Genomic DNA, 23,813 nt, shown 5'->3' on the forward strand with positions numbered 1-23,813 from the left:
AATGATGTTACCAGAAGAGGGATTACATTTCACTGCATGCTGTACTGGTATAACTATGCATATGAAAAACTAGAGGAAGCACTTTTGCATAAGAATTGTGAGAATATCGTATTGTGAAGCCTCTGGCAGTTCCCACCTCTACTATCAGGCAGAACCAAAATGCACAACTGAAAAAACGTATCCTTTCTCTGTAGCACCGACTATTGCAGGCTTCACACAACACTGTGTATCTGTCCGTGTTACTGCATTAAAGGCTCACTGTTCATAAAGGTGATTTACTGTGGAAAAAGCTCAATAATGGCTAATCTTAATGACAATGACACGCCACACTGCAGATGGAGTGCACTGCAATATTAAAACACTTGCACTATAGAAGAGAACTGCTGCTGCTGATAGGTATATAATTATGTTTAGAGCAATCCATAGCTGCCTAAAGCTGGCTTTTAATAAGATTTGTTACACAAACAAACCCATAGACATGAATAAATAGAGCGACCTGCTCGATGTGACTTTTAAAATAAACGTGTTAAGAGAGGGGGACGGTATTGCCACTGCACCAGGGGCATGTTCACACGTTTGCAGCTTAAGAGGGAGTGACATGGACAGATGAGGGAGGGGATGAGCTGACGAAGACAAAAATCCAGTCAGACAGGTGAGCACTACCACACGCCAATAAGGTTTGCCAAACATGAAACTACAGTTAATCATAAAATGATATCCCCAAGGGCCAGACAATGAGATTTCTGTTATTGAATTAAAAGAGACACCAGGAGATGACACCTCGCCCACAAAACTTCACATGGCAGTTCATTTTGTGCTGTCACTGCAATCTGAAGTTGTAAAATGTCCTTGAGCTCGCTGTTCAGAGACAAACACACAAGTCCTGATGGGAATACATGGGTGCTAGTTTCACTGGAAACTCAATAGGTGGAGGGTGAATGTCTCTTCTTAGTGATCACAGAACAAACAAACTGAAAACTACAGTTTATCGCCCCTGCATTATCTACCAGAGGGTAAATCAAGTAAGAGTTAATGTGTTTTTGTCAACCCTTTGTGAGCACTGCATTTGACTGAATATGTCTGCACATTCAGAGCTATTAATAAACTTACCCCATCATGAACCAAAGCCTTCCACGTGTGCTCCAGTTTCTTGATTAGCCTGCAGAAACAAAGAAAAGCACAGATTAACAAAGTTATGTTTCGACACATTTTTGGCTAACTTCATGTCTGCTGGTCAACATTCCCCTCTCTCCTTCTTATGTCACCTCATTAACACGTTTGTGAGGTTGGAGCATTTATTGCTGCACAAACAGGCTAACCTCACCAGCAAAGAGGACAGCCCTGTTATAGAGCTCTGGGTCCTGACTGGATAATGTGATTTGAGATACACACAAACTTCTCCAAGATTGACTGTCTAACCCAAGTACACTACATAACACTTATTTTATTTCACTGGCAGCAGTTTTACATGTTACTTGTTTTGTGATAAATATATTAGTGTAGAATATGAAGAAAAAAGTGTAACTACATGTAATTGCATGGTTACTGGAATAATCACCTGTAGGACTGCAGGATGTCGATGATTCCAATGTACAGAAGGAGTCTCTCTCCCTTTCCATTGACTGCTGGGATACCACCCATCCTGAAAGTAGAAGGGAAATAAATGCAGACAGATTATTCGGTTTCTTCAGGGATTTAATATATTCTGAGTCCAAATTTTTGAGGCCTTTCGCTCAGACCACAAATGTGGTGTAGTGGTTAATGCTGTTGCTTTGCAGCAAAAAGGCCCGGGTATGTGACCCCATCAGAACAAAGGGCTTACTACATGTTGTCTCTGTATGCAGGACGAGTTTTTTGTGAGAGTGAATGGTGGTTTGTCTCTATGCGTTGGCCCTGCAATGGACTGGCGACCTTACCAGGGTGTACCCCACCTTTTGCTCTATGTTAGCTGGGATTGACCCTCACCCAGCAGCCCTGTTCTTCCTTATTCAGGTTTGAATTGTGGAGGCAGCATGCTAAGATGGGTTTTTACAGATGGGCCTATCTGAAAAAATAGTTTTCCATTCCAAAGCATAAGCTGACAAGTGGTAATTATCCCCAAGGTGTTCTTATCAAACTCCTATCAAAATATATAATTAGCACATAATAATACAGCTATCTCGTATATACAAATAATTAAGAGGCATTGAATGTCATTACCATAATCTACTTTACCTTACAAGTATATAAAAATACTACCAAGGAACTTGCTTCCTTCATGTGACAGGGAGGTTTTTGTCTGGTAACATATAGATAGGTGCAGCATCAATGAAAAATCGACATAACAGTAAGAGGACGGAATGTACTTTATTGCTAGTGATGTTTAAGGCACAACGCTTGTTCCTCTTCATTAGCTGTGGAACTTTTGGACATTCTCCTTTAGGAGTGGTGTTGAAATCCCCTCCCTTAACTTCTTGAGCTGGGATAAAACCTTCTACATGGTCAAAGTCATCAAGTTGAATGAGCTTTTATTCAGGATTTCACACCAGCGATTGCAAAAACTTTCGTTGTCTTTGCTCAACATTAAGATTTTATTTATTCTTAATCCCCTGGGGATTAGTGTTACAAAGAGCCTGTTGGGCTCAACATGTGGCCGACAATATGGGAGTTTTAAGGTGTGCACATCCTTTCCTTCCTTTAACTTTATTTTATAACTCACATATTTTCACTTTGAGCCATACTGCCAACATTTTAATCCACACTGAACCCAAGCACAGCCAGTGTGACGATGACTCCTCATTACTGACTGTTTTATGTGTAAATCTCCAGTTTGTCACCAAGGTCAAATGAAAGTGGAAGGGCCGACAGTCGTATCACCTTTTACATCTTTCAACAAATTTAATTTAAACAGTTTTCTTGATGAGTCACTTTCTTCAAATTGGAACTGGAGACATAATTTTCTGGGAAAAAAGTAAGCGTGCCATGCTACACTGATAAAGTCAGGGTTAGATGATGAAAAGATTAAAAATGGGACATTATTTTCATGTGAAATGGAGAATGTATGGTTAAACACTGCAGTTGAAAAAGTTCCAACCTAAGACAGTTTATTGTTATTAAATATGGGGTCATAATAAAACCTTAACACAAGAAAAGTGGAAACTAGAAAAGTGTTAGTGTTCAATTCAAACCTACACGACAGACTTTAAATTTGTCTCTGACATAATTGTATCAGTGAAAATCATGTTCTTCTCAGCAGGTGCAGATGGCAACACACGTACACCTTGTCACTCATTCCTCACTCCTCCAGTTCTACAATAATGAATTTAACAGTCTACTTTCTACTCCAAGAAAACAAACAAAAACAAACAAATCATTGGATAATCATTGGATTTATCATCAATGCCTCTGGTTTCTCTGGTAAAACTCACGTGTCGTCAGTGTCGATGGACCCTCCGCAGGCTGCTCCGCCCTGAATGGACTCCATGGCTGTGGAGTAGAGGGCCTTCTGCTGGGCCACGGGCCTCTTCTCATCACTGTCACCCTGTGAGCCCTCCATCTGCCTCTCCCTCTCTGCCTGGTCCATATTGTGAACACCGAGCAGCAAGCTATAGTCCATGATCTTGAAGCTTTCCAACACCTATGCAGATAGACAGATGTGAGTGTGCAGTGATGGGCCGATGTTGTAAAGAACTTAAAAAAAAAAGCTTTAATCTAGAGTGCATAAAAAAGGAAATGCAACCTGCAACAGTGGAGTTATTAGTCCCATAAACATGAAACACAGAGACACGAGCATGCACACATTAATAAACCATGTATATGAGAGCATGTGCATGCAAAAACACTCCCTCTCAAGCACACAACCTGTAAATGTAAACATAAGGTGGTGATTTACATGACAAGGGTGTTTTCTGCTTCCCTTAAACCTGCTTCCCTCTTGCTAGTGGCAAAGCTCTAATTTACAGTGAGGGATTTTGGAAATGTCGAATACAAGCATAAATAGCCTGCTCTCTTTCTGTCTTCTCTCCCATGTTTCCCCATCTACTGCACCATCCATGACCCTCTTTTATTGATCAGGGCATCATCAGTATGGTGTTTCTTTCTCCATTATCTTCAGCACGGTTCATCTATGTCACTTTATGTGTCGTTTTCTAAGAGACACTGCATTTTTATTAGTTAATGTGTCTTCCTGCCATCCCTCGAATTCTTCCTTCCACCTGTGACTGTCTTGAATCTACTGCCTCTCTCTGGAGACCGTTGATCTGGGTGGTATGTGGATCTTTCAACCAATGCGTAGTCTTACCAGGCAGTCTCTCTGTAGCGTTTTGACAAGTGCGTTATATGTGTCCTGGTCCAGCATCAGTCCATCCTGTAAGTCTTGCATGAAGTCCAGATCTTTGAACGTGGGCCGAGCCTTCTCCCTCTCTTTCTTTGACGCACGCCTCTTGTAGGTGGAGCCCTTCATGTCGTATTTGAGGTGCATGCGTACTACGCGGGGAAGGACATTATTCATCACCACCATGCGGATGTTTTTCCCGCCTGACTGGACACAGTAGAGGCCAAAAAACTTGGGCAGCAAAGTGCGAGGGTTTTGATTCAAGTTCTGGAACAGAAAAGTACATGATGAGTGAGAAAAGGCAAATGATCTTTAGAGCTGTCATAAATTGGGACTTGAGAGTCATTTTAATCTCAAGAGACAAAACATTTGCAAACGAAAGCAATACTTTCTGCAGTATACACACACTTTTGCTACAGTTACACATTGGTCATCTGATATATAGAGTGAATACAAATCAAGTTTTATTCCTCTGAGTGCTATGATAGATGAAAGTGGAAATGCTCAAGGTATAATTACAACATTCAACCAGAATAATAAGTAAGGTTGAATGATTCAGTCACTGAATCATTCAACCTTACCCACCCACTTTTTAACTGACTTGTATGGTATGTATTTAAATTCACAGTTTTATAGCAGTATTTCAGTGTCTTGCTATCCTACGGCTCATTCCTCATGGGATAAAAAAACAAAACCTTTACAAGCACCCATATTTACACAGCAACAGCTTCCAGCTTTTCTGGTGAGAAACTGGTCCATGATTTACTATACAATATTAATCATCCACCACCTAATGATACTAGGTTTTCATCATGAGCTCATATGGCTATGGGATACTCAAAATACATTTTTCAAACAGCCATTTCAAATGCTGGGAGCCATTCATTACCAAAAGTTCAGTTTCTAGTGCAAAGGGCAATAAATCCAAAATGTTCTATTTCTCCAAGCACACACTGAACACTGAACAAGTATGACTCAGGACACATTTTTCTGTCTGAACCCGACCTGAGCCAGGTGTTACCGTGGTTACTGCATTTTCCTTTTTACAGACACATGCCGTGTATGAGACCATCATAATGGGCATAGATATAGAAAAAAAAATAAAGGGCACACATGTGCTCAGGCTGGCCCAGCAAGCGTGACTGAATCAGACCTGAAATACGATATCAAATTATTTGTTCAACTCAACTCCACTTATGGGGTACCTATAAAAGCTTGGATTGGGTATCCATATTCAAGCTCCAATTACATTAGCAAGGCAACAGAAAATGTAAAAAAATGAATTCAACAACACACACTACTATTACCATTACTTCAAAAGACACCTTTAGTACCTTTTCCTGTTTGTCAACATGCCTCTGCTTTGACACCACTCAGACTTTCCCCACCATCATCAATCTGTGCTGAATGTTTTAGTAGTCAATCCACACAAATGAGGTTAGTTGGGCTGTGCTCGGTTAAAAACCTGCTTTGACCTTGGGACATGAGCCAGTTCCATTAGACAAATCAGAGGGGAGGGAGAGAGAGAGGGAGAGAGGGAGAGAGAGAGAGAGAGTCCACGCAGTGATGCACACATGCATCACTGCGCACAATTCTGTGATATTCTTTGAATTCTGGTAACTACAAGGAAAGAAAGAGAAGCAGACACCTGATAGATTAAAGCTAAATGTGGAAGTGTGGCTAAAACGCTCAGCAGGTGTGGATGACATTCAGCTGAAAAACTGATAAAAAGAGAGAGAGGGATACAGCGGGAGACCAAGAGACAGAGCATCCTCAGCCGTCAGCCATACATGACCCTTCAGTCAATGTCACAAATACAGAGCAGTGACGAGTCAACAACACTGTAACGTGAGCGAGAGTGAAGAATAAAGGGAGGAAGAGCAGATTAAGAAAAAGAAATTACACCTAGGTGCGTGTCAGAGCAGTGAAGGAAGTGAAACGACATATTCAAATGTGAGCGAGGATGTCAAATTGAGGTATAATAGAGGGGCATAAGCACAGAAGGCAGAGTCTGTTACATCATAGTGATGTGTATGCTGCCCAGAGCAAGACTTCTCAGCCTCCCTGCTACCATCAGTAAGTCAGCTGTGGCCGACATGTGGAGCTCCACCAGTGCATCCTGTCCCTTATCTGCATACTGACGGCTTTTCCAGTTACATTATTTTGATGCTCACAGCTCTGATTAGTTTTTTCTGTGAATGCATATACTGTATTAATGAATCTACATCAGGTTTTGTATCTTATTTCCTTAGTCCATCTGCATTGACCTTAGACTGCAGCCAGTCTGAATCTCACTGCTGTTATTTTCTCTACATACGTTGGTGAACAACCAAAACGATGGAAAATGTCACGGCACATGTGTTGGCACCTGAACATCCCTCTATGAAAAAACATGAATTCCCTTGAAATGGTCTTTGGCCATAGCTGATGTGACTCTGAGAGGGTGGATTAGTAGCATGTACATACATGGAGCTGTTGCTGGTTGATTTCACGCAGAATGTGCCTGCAGACTGTAAGGGTGGGGTGGGGGGGCTTTCTCCTGGCTCAAGTCATGCTCTGTTAGTTTTTAAGTACAATATATCCGACTACCCAGTCTCTTATGAAACCACACAGCCTGGGGTTTCAGTCAAATGACGGAGCCGTTATGTCTGCTTCACATGAGAAGGACTCCATGCTTGGAGGAGAGACTACCAAGGTTCTTACATAAGGAGATTGTAAAAAAAATATGTCTTGGAATAAGAACATAATGACAAGTTGGCATTTAAATGAGTGTGACATGTGTGCCGTGACCTCGCGCTCATTAACACAACTAACCAGCCAGTCACATTAAAAACACGTTTGTTAATGATCTCCTTTCACTGTTAACTGTGGGAACTCTTGAAACTGTCTTGGTACTTTTGACATGATTGCAGCCTTTGGGTTAGGGTTGAACTCTAAATAAACCCTCATTTATTTGAATCATATCTATCAGAGAGGACTTTTCTGTGCACGTAAAGCAATACTCCTCAACAGCAGCCCCACTAGATTTTGGGTTCACACAAGGCTCAATGTTAGGCCCTCTCCTCTTTTATCTTTATATGTTGCCTCTTAAAAATGATAAAAATTACAGTGAGCAGAGTTCTCTGGCCGAAAATAGCTCTTTGACAGCTGGTTTGAGGTGATCAACATCACCACTCATATAACCAAGGTACGCAGAACACCATCTCAGAAGGCACAACATGTCAAACCTTGAAGGTTTGGGTCAGTTAGTGACAGCAAGTATGCCAGCAAATCATTTCATGTGGTCTGAATGAAATGAAAGGTCGTTTTTATCACTATATTGTTAGGGCTACAGAAACCTGCTTTTTCTTTTTCGAGACAACAAATAAGATTGTGTTTCAGAAAAAAAACACATTATGGACCGTAGCTTTAAGATATACTGATAGACAGCACCTTGATTACATTTACACACATACAGTACCACGTGCTGTCTTTACTTACCATGTAGTATCCAGGCAGCAGTTTCTGTAAGAACTCAGCTTCCTTGTGCATCACAGTCTTGATGATGAACTCGTCGTCCTTTGTAACATAAAAGACTGAACCACTTGCTCCAGGATTAGACAGTTCAATCAGGGGCTCGTTACACAGGGAGTACTGTGGGTTCACACAGAGACAGAAACAAAGATGTAGATGATTTTAGAAAATTAGGAAAACCTTTAACAAAGACATACATTCTTTTTTATTTTTCTCAAAGTTATTTTTACTCATTAACCTTTGACTGCCCTCATATCTGTGTGTTGACTCTCTATTCTATATTGCCTGCTGTCGCTTCCATTTCTCGATAAATCACCACTTGTTAGCCTCACTGAAACCAGAAAGTTGTTTGGGGGTTTCCAGATTTGAGGGAATCAAGAATCACAATATGTCACCCATGTCAGTGAAAAAAAAGAGCACCAGTTTTTAGTGAACATGAGTTTATGAAAACATGAATCATGAACACTTGCACTGTTGTTTTAAATCTGCATCATTAAATGTTGCAAGCAAGGTACGCTTGACTTAAAGCAGGGACTCAACCAGAAAGATTTGAGACTTTATTGTGACTTATTCTACCATTTTGAACTGATGTAACTATATAAGATTCATTATCGTTATTAATTGTAAAGGACAGACTTTCTGGTGATTATCAGCCTTCCAGGGCCATTCTGTGTGAAGATTGCATGTTCGTGCAGCTGAGGGAGGAGACCCTAAATTGCTTGTCAGCAATGTGAATATGAGCGTGAATGGTTGTTCTTCTCCGATTGTTGGCTCTGGGATAGACTGGCTACCTGCCAGGGGTGTACCCTGCCTATCAGCCAATGTCAGCTGGGATTGGTTTCAACTCCCCAGCAAGTCTCCAAGGACAAGCAATATAGGTGATGGATGGAAGGGTGCATGGAATGAGTGATTTGTTACAGCTATGAACAAACAAAGGACCAGGTCTTACCAGGTAGTCATCTGGCCTGATACCAAAAAGTTCTCTGAAGTAACGGAAGGCCACAGGAGCATATGTCTTGAAGCGGAAGTCTGGGAAATGGTGAGCTGGAGTGAGGTTGCTGCCTTCACTAAAGAAAAGAGTAGAAGATAGTGATCAACTTTATATTTCTCTCAAATCAACCAGCCAACAAAAACATCCCCTTCAGCAACAGGTTTCTTCACTATTGACAAGTTTGTGAAAACCATAAATTTAACTAACCACCAACTTTCAGAACTGAAAGTTCTGGAGGCTGCCGTCAGAACTGAAAGTGCATGTCTGTGCGTGTGTGCGTGTGTGCATTTGAGACCTGGGGAAAAAGATGCTTTCCACCACATAGAAGTCCTGCATCAGCACATCTCTCTCAGGCTTGGAGCTTAGATTGCCCACCGTGTAACCAATGCCCAGCTGGATGGCACCTTTCAAGGCGGAGGATGTGGTCTACATTGGTGGGGTGAGAGAAGCAGAGGCATGTGAATGAGATTCAGTACTTCTACCTCCTTAACCTTAAAAAAAACTTCATATGAAAACATCACAGCTCATAGAACCTAGCTTGTTTAAAACCAGAAAATATGCAGCTCTGTGTGTTCAGCACCTTCTTGTAAGTAGTTTCTCCTGATGCATCAACCCCTCTGTGGCCAATCTTCTTTCCCTGACCAGGCTGGCCTGATGATGAGGGCATCTGTTCACACACACACACACACACACACACACACACACACACACACACACACACACACAGACTCTTAAGCTGTTCATTAAATATTAAAAGACGGGCAGTGACACAGTATGTCAATGCATGAGAATAATTTCAAGCTTTGATGAAGGCGTTCACTGAGCAGACCAGGTGTTCATTATGAGACAAAATGCAAATATACCTTCATCTGTTCTGAGTATCTTCAGTTGGTAAAAATTAACTTCCTGATTCAATCAACCCTAGACTGTACATAGCACAAGGTTTGATTAGTCAAATAAAATAAATTGTTTTGCATACAGTACAGATGAGGTTCTTTTTGTTTGAAAACGATCATTGTTCTGCTTTAGTCTACACTGATATGTGTGGCAGTGTTCGGGCATCAAGCTAGGACAATGAGGAAGGGCAAACATTAATTAACCGAGATCAACCGATCAAACACTTCTGTGTCGTGACAGTCTTCATCAGTGTCTGTGAAAGACATGTGAAAGAATAACAACAGAGCGGATTATCGCAGAAACAGATGGCAGCTTACCTCTGTGATGAAGGCTTTCTTAGCTGCAGCATCTGAGAAAGAGAGAAAAGAAACAGAGATGACAGACTTAGTCATTTTAAAGACAGAGAGACTCCATTATTCAGCATCATTAGTTTTCCCTGAGAGATAAATGAATCCCAATCGGTGGTCACGACAGTCAAACATTCTGCAATAATGGTGTCAAAACGCGTAAGGGCCTGTCAGCAAGAGGGTCTGCGGGAAAGTATATTGTCAGCTACAAGAGAATGATGAAATCTCATTTTAACATGTACATATATTGTGTGCAAAATGGCAGTGTCTGTTGGTCCATCACTCTAGTTCAGAATGAAGTATGATATTGTTTACTTGTTGGATTACCATGCAATTTTGTGCAGACATTTATTTTTCCCTGCAGATGTATTTAATGACTTTTCCTCAGCAACACTGACAGGTTGACATTTGTGGCCTCTGGCACTATTGGATACATTACCAAGAAATCCAGAACACTCAAGTGAGCCTTTAATATTACATCTGCTGCTACCATCAGGTCTTGTATTCCTTCAATAATTAATTGCCAAAACAAATGACAGTTCCAATTAGGATTAGCTGTGTGCTTATTGTTAAAAAGTATAAAACTAAATTGGTTAATATGATTGCATTCAGCAATGCTGAAACTGGCATTCAGCTCCACATGTTGTTGTACCTTAATACAGCCTCAGTGAGCTGGTGGCTGCATATTTGTAGATCTGTTCTAACTTGATTTATAAATTCAAAAACAAACACTAAAATATGTGGAATCACATAGTTCTCAGGGTTTCAAAACTGCTGACAAGCTGAAATAAAACATATACAATATGAACAGGATCTCTCATGTTTCACTTGAACATCTTTCAATCTGCAAAGATTAATATTAGCCATGCAAGAATAGCGGCTTTGCATGGCTAATATTAAATAGGTTGTCACATGCTATACCACAAGATTAAATATGCAAACTGCACATGGCAATCTAAAAAATCTCAGAAGTAAAACAGCCATGCAAATGCTATGTTGTGATGATTTTCTTGTTTAATAACAGGATGCAGGCAGTAGAGGAAGGCAATCAGATGACTGTTTTCACCAGGAAGGCCTGAAATAGATGCATAATTATAGATGTATGACGCTCAGCATAATAATGCAGGGAATGCTAAGGAGGGCAGTAAAGAGAGACACAAAATGAGCAAATGAATGAGAGATGAAAGACAGCTTCAGACAGCACAACAGTGAGGCTGATGAATTCCCCCTCTGTTATGACCAGTTTCACACTGAGCTTTGCAGATGGTGGAAGTTATGAAGAAACTGACTGATATGTTTATAACGGCAACATTTGTGAATAAATAAGAGTGTGCAAACATTAATCACATATAATAACCCTATCAACTACAGAGTTCTATTGACATGTTCTCTTTCCATTTACCTTTCACATGATTTAACAGGTTAATATTTATGACAATGTTTTGGTTTTTTTTCACAAAATGAACTTTGTAACACACTCTTGATAGATTTATGTCTCAATGCAGAAACGTCAGCAATGTAACCATAACCCTTGTCAGGAGATTCCCACTCCTAATAATTCAACAGAGATACAAGCATTTTCCTTGTGATTCAACATGTTAACAAGTTGTATTAATATTATCAATATATGAATACTAATATTAATATTCTGCATCTCATGACTGATCTTTGCAATGAGTACTGTTTGCTGAGTCTAAATACTGTGTAGAAATTATGCATAACATAACATTTCAAAGACTTAACTAAAAAAAGAAAAAAGAAAAGAAATGTAGACAGAAACTCAATGGTTTTGATGGATTTTACTTTATTTATTCAATCAAAAATCTAATTTAAATTGGTAGTTTGCTGTTAATATCCTGTCCTAGTTAACTATTCTTACGGCCAATGCTGGCCATAAGAATAAGATAAGCATAACAGAGGATAGAATCTCTCCTTCTGAATTCAATCTTTGATTGAGTGTCTCCCTTACCAGCTGAGACATGAACAGCTTACTTGTGCAGCACAGTGTAACCCAGTATCTCTCAGTGGGAGTGGGAAAGTATCTTCACAGCTTGACTCAGTGCTTGCAGCTGAGTTGATAGCCGTGCTCTCTCTGCTCTCCCTCTCTGCCTGTATCTCGTGCATGCCCATGTGATCGAGCCACAGAATAACCCATTTGCCACCCCTCCTCTTGCTCTTTTTCTCTATCTCTCTGACTCTGCCACACACAAATACATTCACAGTAGGATGATAGTGTGCCAGTGCATTCCCAGCATCACAGCTTCCTGCAAGCTGAAACAACATTTGAAACAACAATAACATCTGAGAGAGAGAAATTCTTCATGTAGTGATAAAGTAATTGTTTTCAGTGCACTGCAGATTGAATTGAAGAGGATGCTTTTTTGCCTGTGACTAATTTTGTGTCTGTCTATGCATCCAAGTGTGGGAATGTACTTCGATTGGCTGGCTAAGTGAGGTTCTTTAAAGTCCCTTCTGTCATTTCCAAATTCCTACTCATTGGGTGTGCAGGTATTTGTGTCTTTTCAAAAGAGATAGAGAGGGCGTATGACATGTTTCTCACTGCAGCCACGTCTCTTCCTTTCCACATGTCTGCACCTGCACACTTTCAGTGTGTGTCTGCATGCACAGGTATGTGAGTGGGGGTTTGAGTGTGCAACTGCTTGCTGACACAACAGGTTTAAAGCATTATGTGCTTTTCAAACAAAGCCCAAAGTAGTCAAGTTCCAAAATATTCTCTTTATTCTTCTCTAACATTCAAAGTACAACCCCAACACGCAACATTAACCTAAAAAACTTGGGTTCAACATCAGATTTGTTGCAAGACTAGATGGATCATAACACCTGCAGAATAGAATAGGGTGTAAAGCAAGTTGATACACATAAAATAGCCCATTATCCATCAGCAATGCTATATCAAATGAAACACAATGAAAACCAAGCAATGATTACATGCTTCAATTGTAACAATTTCAGTTATAAGACATGGAATGCTTTTCCTGAATTTTCAATGCTATCACAATTTATCCCAGGCTATCATTTTTCATAAGACCACAACAACAAACCATCTCTCTAAGTCTGACACAACCAAACTCATCATCGCATTTCTTTCACATGATGTTGAGAATGGTCCAACATCACAGCATGTGTAGGCATCATTAGGCATCTTTGCATCTATGGCTCAATCCAAACTCACCCCTTTCCCCACCAACTTAACCTACCCCTCCATTTTGCATGTACAGATGTAGGCATAGGGTGCCCTGATTCTTGTTGAGGACAAGGGGTAGAGTGAAGTGTTTTCCAGACTTTAATTGGAGGGCTATGACATGTTTCCAGATTGAGTGAAGCAAATTAAACCAGTGTTATTGTCATAGAGCTAGCAGTGGTTAGCAAATTATGCTTCGCTGCAGACAAGTGCATATAATTCCCAATGTCCACAATAACAATTTAACAGCTAACAGTTGCTTTTTTTGGTTGAATCTCTGGTTAAAAACAAAAAATAAACGAAAAAACAAAAACATGTTTTCTTTCTATTTTTGCAGTAGTAGATTTTAAATATTACACAGTGTAACTCAGTTTCAAGAGGCAAGTTGGGCTATGCAGTACTCAAACATCGAACTCTGTGGTATACGTGATGCTTCTTCTGTTAACTATCCTGAATATTGTATTTCACTTAATTTAAGTCCAAGATGGCTCTTGATTCAAATTTTACTTGGTCTTTCTGCATGGAGTTGCATATTCTCTCTGTAAGTGTGTTTTATTGCTCCAGGCATCCAAGTCCTCCCATAATCCATAGATATGCAGATTGGGATCATTTGAGACTCTAAATTGACTAGAGACGCGAATGCGAGTTTGAATGGTGAACCCTGCTACACGCCCAAAACCAGCTGGGATTAGCTCCAGCTCCCCGTGACCCTCAAAGAATAATGGAGGGATGGCATTTACTTAACGCATTATTCTATCCCCGCCCTCACTTATGTACAAAGTAAGCCATCACAAGAACACCATTACTATGAATAAATTAACTGGTGGTGGACCTGAGGAGGACCAGGGCTCCAGTGACCCCTATCTCCATCCGTGGGGTTAACGTGGACATAGTTGAGGATTACAAGTACTTAGGGGTGTACTTGGACAATAAACTGGACTGGACTAAAAACACAGACGCACTCTACAGGAAGGGTCAAAGCCGTCTCTATTTTCTGAGGCGGCTGAGGTCCTTCAACATCTGCCGGAAAATGCTGCGGATGTTTTACGAGTCTGTGGTGGCCAGTGCCATTCTCTACGCTGTGGCGTGCTGGGGCAGCAGACTGAAGGTGCGGGACGCCAACAGACTTAACAAACTCATCCGCAAAGCCAGCCATGTTGTTGGAGAGGAGATTGACTCCCTGACAGCAGTGTCAGAGAGAAGGATGTTGTCCAGGATTAGGTCCATACTGGACAACTCCCTCCATCCTCTACATGATGTGCTGACCAGCCACAGAAGCACATTCAGCAAGAGACTTATTCTACCACGCTGCACCACAGAACGCCACAGGAAATCATTCCTGCCTGTGGCCATTAAGCTGTACAATTCCTCTATATGATAAATAGGCTTATACTTCCTCTGTATATATTGTTAATATGGGGGGAGGGGGAAGTACAAGTTGTGAAGTATATTCTGGAAATGTTGTAACTCTGTAAATTTATTCTTATTTTAATAGCATTTTTAACTCTGTAAATTTATTCTTATTTTAATAGTATTCTTTAATTTTGTAATTTTAATCTTATGTTTACTCCTACTTCTTCCTATAGTTTGTAATTTTGTAATTTCCAAAAAAATTGCTGTTACAACATTCGTTACCTTTGTACACTGGAGCGCTGTGACGAAAGAATTTCCCGCAAGGGATTAATAAAGTATTTTCTATTCTATTCTATTCTATTCTATTCTATTCTATTCTAAATTATGGAAAGACAGAGATAGCTCTGGGAAGACGAGCACGAGTCATGCAGGACTACGTCAACATATTTGCCATTTAATTTATTTGTAAGAATGACTGAAAATAGTATGTATCTGAGGTACATAACAATCCTTGTTATCTAAACTCAACACATTAGTATTATGACATTAAAGGACATGAGGGTGTTTTAGTTATAATACATAATATCATGATGATTTGATAATAGATTTAACTTTTCCAAAAAACAAAAACCACCACAATCATACTGTGGTCATACTGTCAATCATACTGTCTGTTCTTCAGAGTATGGACCAAAAAAACAGTCCCATCCAAATAAATAAGCCCTAGCTGAAACTATTACTGAGTTCTACTGTTATGATGTAGTTTTGAAAGTGCTATTTCTACAATCCTTAAAATTAAAGAGTGTTAATGGCTTGTTATAGCCATGAGACAAAACAAGAAACAATCTTATTTATATAATTTCCATTGTACTGGTGCACATTGTACCAATTTCACTGGACATATTTTTCAATAGAATCTCCACTGGTATTTGAAATTAAGTTATGTATGTTTGCACTATGTTTATAGTCTGCACAAATTACATTAGAGTTAATATATGCCAATACCAATCATACAGTATGTATCAGATCGGGGCATCTCAACTGTAATTTACCTATTCTTTGAAGCAAATTCCAACCCTAACACAACCTTAACCTATTACACATAGGGAGTGAAGAGTGTGTGCCCTCAACTACAAGGTTGTGCAGGAAATGTACACAGCATCGATGTGTGTTCACTGTCTGACCCAGATGTCATCAATACGGGGGCTCCCGGAGGAGTAAGAGGCAGTCTCTAAAACGATCGTTTGTTATGTTGACAAAGGCTAAGTGATTTTGTTCCAGTTATTGATTAGATGTTAATTTTTTATGTATCAGAGTGAGCAGAACCTGACTTCTGTTAAATATTACCAGAGTGGAAAAATCAACAAGGCAGCCTAAATACAAAATTGAGTAAAATGTCAGGTCTTTTGTCAGTGTTCTGAATATCTGTGGGATTGTAAAATTAAATCTGACAGCAGTGTGTTCCACGTGAAAGTCATTCTCATGTTGCTTAAGTTAAAAACACAGTCCCTCATGAATATATAGTATGAATAGTAACTGGTATTTACTTTATCAGTCATAGACATTTGTCATTATTATACAATATATTTATATTTGTGCATGCAAAGACAGAAAATACAAGTGTTAAACCTACAGAGAGAGTAAAGTACCACAAATGGTATATGAAGGGTCCCAAGCCTTGCTGCATACCAAAAAACAGAATGTAAGCATGGAGCAGGCTAATAGGAACTTTCACTGTGCCAAGTCATCCATGAAAATCAGTACCATCACAAAACAAAGCAGGCTTAATAAAAAGCTTCCTGCTCTCAGCTGCAGCAGGCACATGTCCCTCTGAAACACAGCTTGGGGTCATGACGTAAGAATCCAAACTCTCATTCTGAAGCCTCCAGAATCGCAATTTGGCCAGCGCCATGTTGACGTTCTGCAACCAGGAGTTCAGAGGTGGGACCTGCAACCAATCACACTGGTGTCCATGTGCCATAATGGGAACAACATCATTTACAGAACTGACTGCATCTTCTTTAGCTCAATGAGTGAATCATCTGGATTATATTCGGTTTTCTGATTATTATTTTTTGCAGGGGTCAAAGACATTTAATTTTGAGCTGTCACTAAATCATGTAATGAGTCAATAGAACATCTGAAATATCAAGGACAGGTTGTGTAAATATATCACAGGTAAACAGCAACACTAATGCAAAAGCAGACACACGACACAAGTCACAGTCACTGTTACTTTACTATCCCTAATCCACATGAGGCTTCCAGACTATCTGTCTGGATTATCAGGATAAAATGCAAGGACAGGTGGAAGACACAAGACCGTCTGTCTGTTTTTCTAGTTTACTGGCTGCCTGCAGCGCACCATCTCTGATGTGCTTCAGCATTTGTGCACATGCAAATAATCACTTTTTATCCATTTTCCGAGCCTCTCACTGATTACACAGGAATGTATTTTCTTAAGTTTTTTTTTTTACCATTCTCAGGCTGGTGGAAGCTTGACAAAAGAAATTAAATATCAATAAACAGCTGCCAGTTTTCAGCATCTACCATTCACCCTCACTGTCAAAATCCATTTATTTAACATTTAAACAGTAAAAAGTGGCTGAAATGGCTCAACATCTTACCACTGCTCAAAAAAGCCTTTGATTGTTGCACCTTCATTTCATAGCATGGAACAGACTAATAATGAAACAAAGAAAAGGCCTTGGAAAAGGACATTCACAATAAGGAAGTGCAAAGAATTTTGAGGCGGAGTAAAGCTGATCGACCATATCCTGACAGAATATCATGAAAACCATAGTAAAAGTGGCTTGTTTTAAAACACACACACACACACACACACACACCCATATAAATCTCCAAGTCAATAAAACAGCAACTCCTCCCTCACTGTCAGAGATGTAGAATACCTGTGTCTTTATGGGAATGTCAAGCCTCACAGCAGTGTGACTCAGCATGAACACTGAGCTAGAACAAACACACATTAAGAGATGAGTTGCAGTGATTAATATCCCTCTATTTGTGGTTTTGGTAAAAATGTATCCATGGCAATGGTTAATGGGAATGCTGAATTACTATTAAAACATTAGAGAAAGACATTAAAAGGGTGTGGGGCGGCGTATACTCCCTCTGGCAGAGTGACTTTCATTATCAAGCTAAAAACAGCTCAGTGCTCTCACCTCTACAAAATGACACATGCTGAAATTCTTTCAGTATGTTTTTCATTACAGGACTGAGCTTGGTGAACATTGTTCATCCTCACAATGCAGTGAAAATTGTTGAGTAAGACTAAAAGGTCCTTTCACGGACTGAGGAGGAGAGAGGATGTTTTCAGTGTTGACTTAACAGGGTGCTAATCAGCCTGACTCCTGTGTGCTGCTGTGTTACTGCTGATGTTGCATCTTCTGCTACTGCAGGTGACTCAAAGAGTAATCTGCTGTAACTACAGGAGAAACACATTCTCAGGTCACAGCTGCTCCCATTGATATAATAACTGCACAGTCTACAGACACCTACAGATTTACTGGCACTACAGCGCTGAAACTTAAACATTAATTCTGTCAATCAGGAAGGCTATGAAAAGCTTTAGCTTTAACCTACACCTTTTGGGTTTATTATTATGAATTCAGAAGTTATTTTGTCTTTGTGTTTTGTTTTCTTAATAAGATAAATATCAAATCAAAACAGAAAGCTATATCTTTATTTATAGCTATTATCATTTATCATTCTACTCACACATAGCAGCTTCTGTATCTCTCTCACTGAGTGAGGGTGCACTGCCTGCTACTTCAAAGAGTCCTCCTCCCCACTACCAATGTAGGGCCAGACAAATACCGCACAGAAAAATAAAAACAGACTGACAGATAGACAGCAGCCTTGGCCTTTACTAATATATTATATAATACAGCAACTAACAGCCGGCAGCTGCTGATCTAACTTTACAATTGTGTAGAAAATGACTCCTCTTTCCTAAGGCTGCCATGGAATATAGAAAAATTGAGGGGAGGAAAAAAAGGTGTCTGTGACGAGTGTAAACACAGTATTTTCCCCTGCTGTGCAGACTGTAATAATCAAACAAATGAGATTTTGGAGAGCATATTACAATGTGGGAGCAACACAACATTACAAGTGACATAACAACCTTGACGATGTCCAGACTCCAGAGGCAGAACTGTGACTATGACAGTAGTATCAAATTTGCACTATAACATGTTTCAGTTTGTGTTTACATGTAGTGAGTGTACAGCATAAGGAAGGAAACAGTAGCTTTGTGTTTTGAATTATTTTGGTCATTGGAAAACACAATTAAACACAGAAAAACTAATTAAATAAATGGTGAATATCACCAGTAATTATACATCTAATCAATTTCTAATTTCACAGAAGAAATTCTCCTCCACAAACTTCTCGTAACATGGTTGTGCAAAGATGTGTTAAGCTGATGTAAATGGTATACAGTTTGACAGGTCGCAGTAGGAAAAGCACAAGGGCAAATAACTAAATTGATGACGGCAGAAGCTTATCTGGAGAAGCAGGATACGTTCCACTTCACCCAAACGGCATATTTTTGGACTATGGAGGGAAGCTGCTGAGCACAGGACCAGCACGGTCACAGTCGCCCCCGAGGTACCAATACCAGTTCTGCAGTCATCCTGCATCACTGCTGATACCAGGCCACAACATATCCTTGCTTTTAATTTCCTACGAAGGTCTAGTGAGTGACGCCTGAGGCTGGCACAACTCCAATGCCTTATTCAGGGAAATAAAAATAAGCTTCATCAATTCTGTTTGGGCACTTCAGATACGTCTGACAGCTTTGTGGTCCTGTCTGAAAGCTCAGTGCTCGCATTTTCTCCAGGTGGTGATGATGAAATAATAATCGCCTGCACAGTGGGCACAGCAACACACTCTTAATTGAAAACAGCAGGTCCTCCCTTTCCTAGCGTGGGAAGAACAACACTAAAGTGTAAAAACTGAGTGTAAAACTGAGTCAGAGCCACATTTGGTGACACATACTGTATGTAGTCTTTTTACGACAGCAAATTCACCACAACAGAGGAAACAGCATTCTGTATGAGGTCAATCAGATCCAAACTGGCCAAGGCGCTGTGTGTATGTAATTTCCCACCCACTGGCTTTGACCTAGAAATAATAGAAGAAGTTGATACACAGAAGAAGAACACGGCAAAATCCAGGGAAATACATTTCTTTTGGACTGATGATGAAAATATTTGAAATTTCATGGATGGTAGGAAGCCAGCTAAACCATCCACCCATCCATCATGTACCACTTTATCTTATCACTTAAGAGGGTCACAGGGACACTGGTGCCAATCCCAGCTGACATGCGGGTCACACCCTAGACAGGTCGCCAGTCCATCACAGGGCCACACATAGGGACAAACAACTATCCACTCTCCCACTCACACCAATGGTCAATTTAGAACAGTGCTTCTCAAACCTATTATACTAAGCACCACATGAGAAAATATTGAGCCCTTGAAGTCAGACCATTATCACCAACATTAAAATACAGTGGTGTAAATAAGCCGAGCAATGTCAGTTACAGACTTAATTTGCTCTCTTATCATCCTCCTCTTCCTCACATATACTTCAGTCACTGGTATAGCCAAATTAGATACAGATGGAGTGAGAGATACGGTGACTCTAATTATTATTATTATTATTATTATTATTATTATTATTATTATTATTATTAATAAAATGTTTTTTGTTATTTGCTTCATTTTCTACGCACTCTGGTGATAATTCCTCAGCTCCACTCCAAATACCCTTATATGTATATGTGTATATATATATATATATATATATATATACACACACATATATATACACACATATATAAGTATGTATATACAGTACATATATATACATATACATATACATATATATATATATACACACACACATATATATACACACATATATATACACACACATATAAGTATGTATATACAGTACATATATATACATATACATATATATATATACACACGTATATACACACACATATACGCACATAAACATATACACACATACATTATAAATTACACATGCAAATTCCAAGCAGAGAGGCCCGTGTTTTCCAACCAGAACGCAAACCCAGGTCTTTGCTTGAAGGCAACAGCGCTAACCACTATACTGCCGTGTGACCCCAGTTAAACCAGAGTCTGCCTGAAACTAACTAGGTAACAAAGCAGAGGCAGCCACTCTTTAATCAATAAATCAATTCCCAGCCAGTGCTTGTACATCGGGACAAGGACAGTGGTCCAATTAAACAGTGTGGGTTGACTAAACTGTGCATGGATATGTATTGACTCAGAGAATAAAAAAACTGGTCAAGCACAAGGACAATGAGCAGCAAGCACAACACTCCTTCCATGTGGTGTTTAATATGTAGTGTGTGTGGTACACATCCCCCCACTTGTGCAGACAAAATCAGCAGCACAGCAGATGTAAATGAACCGCGTCATCTTCCACATGCAATAATATCTCATCAAATAATGAACTGGCCACTCAGGATATAAACTGATCCTGGTATAGACAGATGCAGAGGGCCTTGCAGAAGAAATAATGCAAGGGAAACAGATGGATGGTCGAATCCATAGGAGGCAACTACCCTTTGTGCTTCCGTCATCAATTTTGACAAGCCATGCCTACAGGAGAGAACTGAGAAAAACAAGAGGGGGTGTACGGTGACAAATGAGTGGCAGAGCCAAGGGAATCACTCAGAGGAGGAGGTAGAAGAGTTGCATCTCACTCAGGGATAAGAGGAGGGAATAGGGCGGCAAAAAATGGCCTCAACAGAGGTTGAAGGTGACTGGAGTCAAACACATGTGTGGGGAGAAGATAAGTAAGATTAATACTGTTTGACACTCTGAGGATGACGAGCTTTAAATGGGACTACTCAGACAGCTATTAAAGAGCCAGCTGCAACACCCACATAACACTGTATTCACACATTCAGAGCAGCTGAGCTAAACACTGAAATTACACATTATGGAGAGTCTGACGTTGAGATGTTACGTGGACATATAGCATGTACATGAGCCAATAAGAATGAAGCTCTGTGACCTTTGCAGCTTACATTGGCATTCATTCTTTAATCAGAGCCAATATTCCAGTCATAGGAAACTTAACACAATCCCTGTGTTAAACACAAGAATCTCTTAAAGGCTGTTTGCTGACAGATGTTGAAAAGCAGCCAGGGTGTGAACCACACCTACCCTGACCTGCCATTGGGCTTAGTACAAACAAAATACCTTTAACAACAATAGCTTTGTGTCAGAGGACACACACAAGTTTAGGAATTAAAAATAGAAATTGATTAAGTAAAAGGTTTAAAATTGTGGAATAGATTCTGGAAAATAAATCATTGCACATAACGTAGGACAAATTAATTAACACAGTGATAGAAACTATGGGACAGCAGTACTGTACAGTTTGATAATATGGTAGATGGAAGCTGATGTGTCTGCACACGACAACAGTATTACAACAGTGTGGTAGGCGTTAGTATTGAGCTGATATCGGTACTGGTCAGATAATCAAGTCAAAATCAAGGAATGAAATGCATAAAAAAGAAAAAAGGTGAAAGTGGATACGATCCAAAATCTACTCTAAAATATAGAAAATAAAAAGCAGCAAAAGCAGTTTAACTGATTATTTTTTATATTATAGTAGTAGTTGCAACATTAAACATCTGCATGTGCAATCTCTCTAACCATCTAACCACCCTCTGTCTCAGAAAGGCCTGTATTTTCCATTACATGTGAAGGTGCATTGACTGTGCAGGCATACGCTCGTGAAATTTCCAAACGTGGATAAGACACGCGCCATCTAGCACACTAGGAAAAAAAAATGGCATCTGCAGCCAAAGGCGGCCGACTTCTATTTTCATCCTCTGATACAGCTATGCTCGATGAGTAACCCTCACCAGGTGGCCCTTTGATTCACAAGCCTGTTCTGTGTAGAGGTAAAAATGCTCCTTGAAAATCTGTGCTTCATTCAGCAGGGACAATGAATGCGGATTTCATACAATCACAAACTGACAGGAGCATGGTGGTGAAGGATAATTCTGCCAAGACACTGAAATGTAAAATGAGACAAAGTAAAATTTGTCCCAACTGTAGGAAGAATAAAAACAGCACTCACTGTGTTCATATTATAAGACAATAATTTAGTTTTCTTAATGTCATGTAAGCACATTAGTCCAACTAAAATCGAGCTAGTCTTAGTCCGACTAACACACTTGCGATTATTATTGCGATTCATATTCCGATTACTCCTGAATGTATACACTCAATTGGACTGGAGTCGGACTTGACGTTCTGCATATGCACCAAAATTTCCTCCCTGGTCTTTGACCCAGAAGTAGAAGGAGACAGCTGCAGTACTGTTGTCGGAAACCATGCACCTGCGTCGTTTTGTCAGACAACACAGCAACCACAAAAGACATGCTCCATCTAATTTGTATCACGATTAACATCTCACCATGGAGATGTTGGATAACCCATCTCCAGTTATATTCTCTCAAAATGTGTCTGTCTCCATGTGTAACAGGACAGTATAATCTCTTGCTAATATGATAATAGATAAATTAAAGATTTATTTTTCACGTTTTATATCTGCATTAGTGTCAGTGTGAAAAAATTCATAAAATAAGCAAACAGAATCAGAGTGGCAGGTATCGCAATCTGTCACAAGGTGAGTGGAAACAGTGGAAAATCTTTAAATATCACTAAGTTTTTACACTTGTAGGGGGTGGAAACGGTGCCACAATACAAAAAGGTAAATGTGAATATGTACAACAGAATTCAGCAAATTAAGAGTGATGATTATAAATTACGTAAAGCGCCACCGAATGGACCTGAAACATTCCACTCAATTGCGCTTTTATGCATTTTGACATCAATCATTTGGTCCATAAAATATCAGAAAACCTTAAAAAATGTTGATTGGTGTTTGTCAAACCTGGAAATTATGACGTTCTCAAATGTCTTGTTTTGTCCACAAACCAAAAAGATTCACTTTGAAGGATTTCTTTGTTATCCAGAGCAAAGAAATTAAGAAAATATTAAACAATTGGAAATCTTGTTTTAATCATAAAAAAAACTTCAAATCAATTAATCGATTATCAAAATAGTTGTCGATTCATTTAGTAATCAATTAATA

At 39.6% G+C, this 23,813-nt stretch overlaps 1 protein-coding gene across 1 annotated transcript in view; it reads right to left on the reverse strand.

Annotated features, from left to right (window-relative positions):
* Positions 1 to 23,813, reverse strand: part of pip5k1ca (phosphatidylinositol-4-phosphate 5-kinase, type I, gamma a) — a 29,287-nt gene that overhangs the window by 4,156 nt on the left and 1,318 nt on the right. The window contains exons 2-10 of the mRNA XM_044043433.1: positions 10,031 to 10,062; positions 9,397 to 9,483; positions 9,112 to 9,242; positions 8,775 to 8,892; positions 7,793 to 7,945; positions 4,280 to 4,579; positions 3,408 to 3,616; positions 1,559 to 1,642; positions 1,111 to 1,159 (exon numbers count right to left, since the gene is read on the reverse strand). Of these exons, the coding sequence (XP_043899368.1) occupies positions 1,111 to 1,159; positions 1,559 to 1,642; positions 3,408 to 3,616; positions 4,280 to 4,579; positions 7,793 to 7,945; positions 8,775 to 8,892; positions 9,112 to 9,242; positions 9,397 to 9,483; positions 10,031 to 10,062 (1,163 nt within the window). The remainder of the gene's footprint in view (positions 1 to 1,110; positions 1,160 to 1,558; positions 1,643 to 3,407; positions 3,617 to 4,279; positions 4,580 to 7,792; positions 7,946 to 8,774; positions 8,893 to 9,111; positions 9,243 to 9,396; positions 9,484 to 10,030; positions 10,063 to 23,813) is intronic.

The sequence above is a fragment of the Solea senegalensis genome, linkage group LG14, assembly GCF_019176455.1.
Source record: "Solea senegalensis isolate Sse05_10M linkage group LG14, IFAPA_SoseM_1, whole genome shotgun sequence".
Lineage (NCBI taxonomy): Eukaryota > Metazoa > Chordata > Actinopteri > Pleuronectiformes > Soleidae > Solea > Solea senegalensis.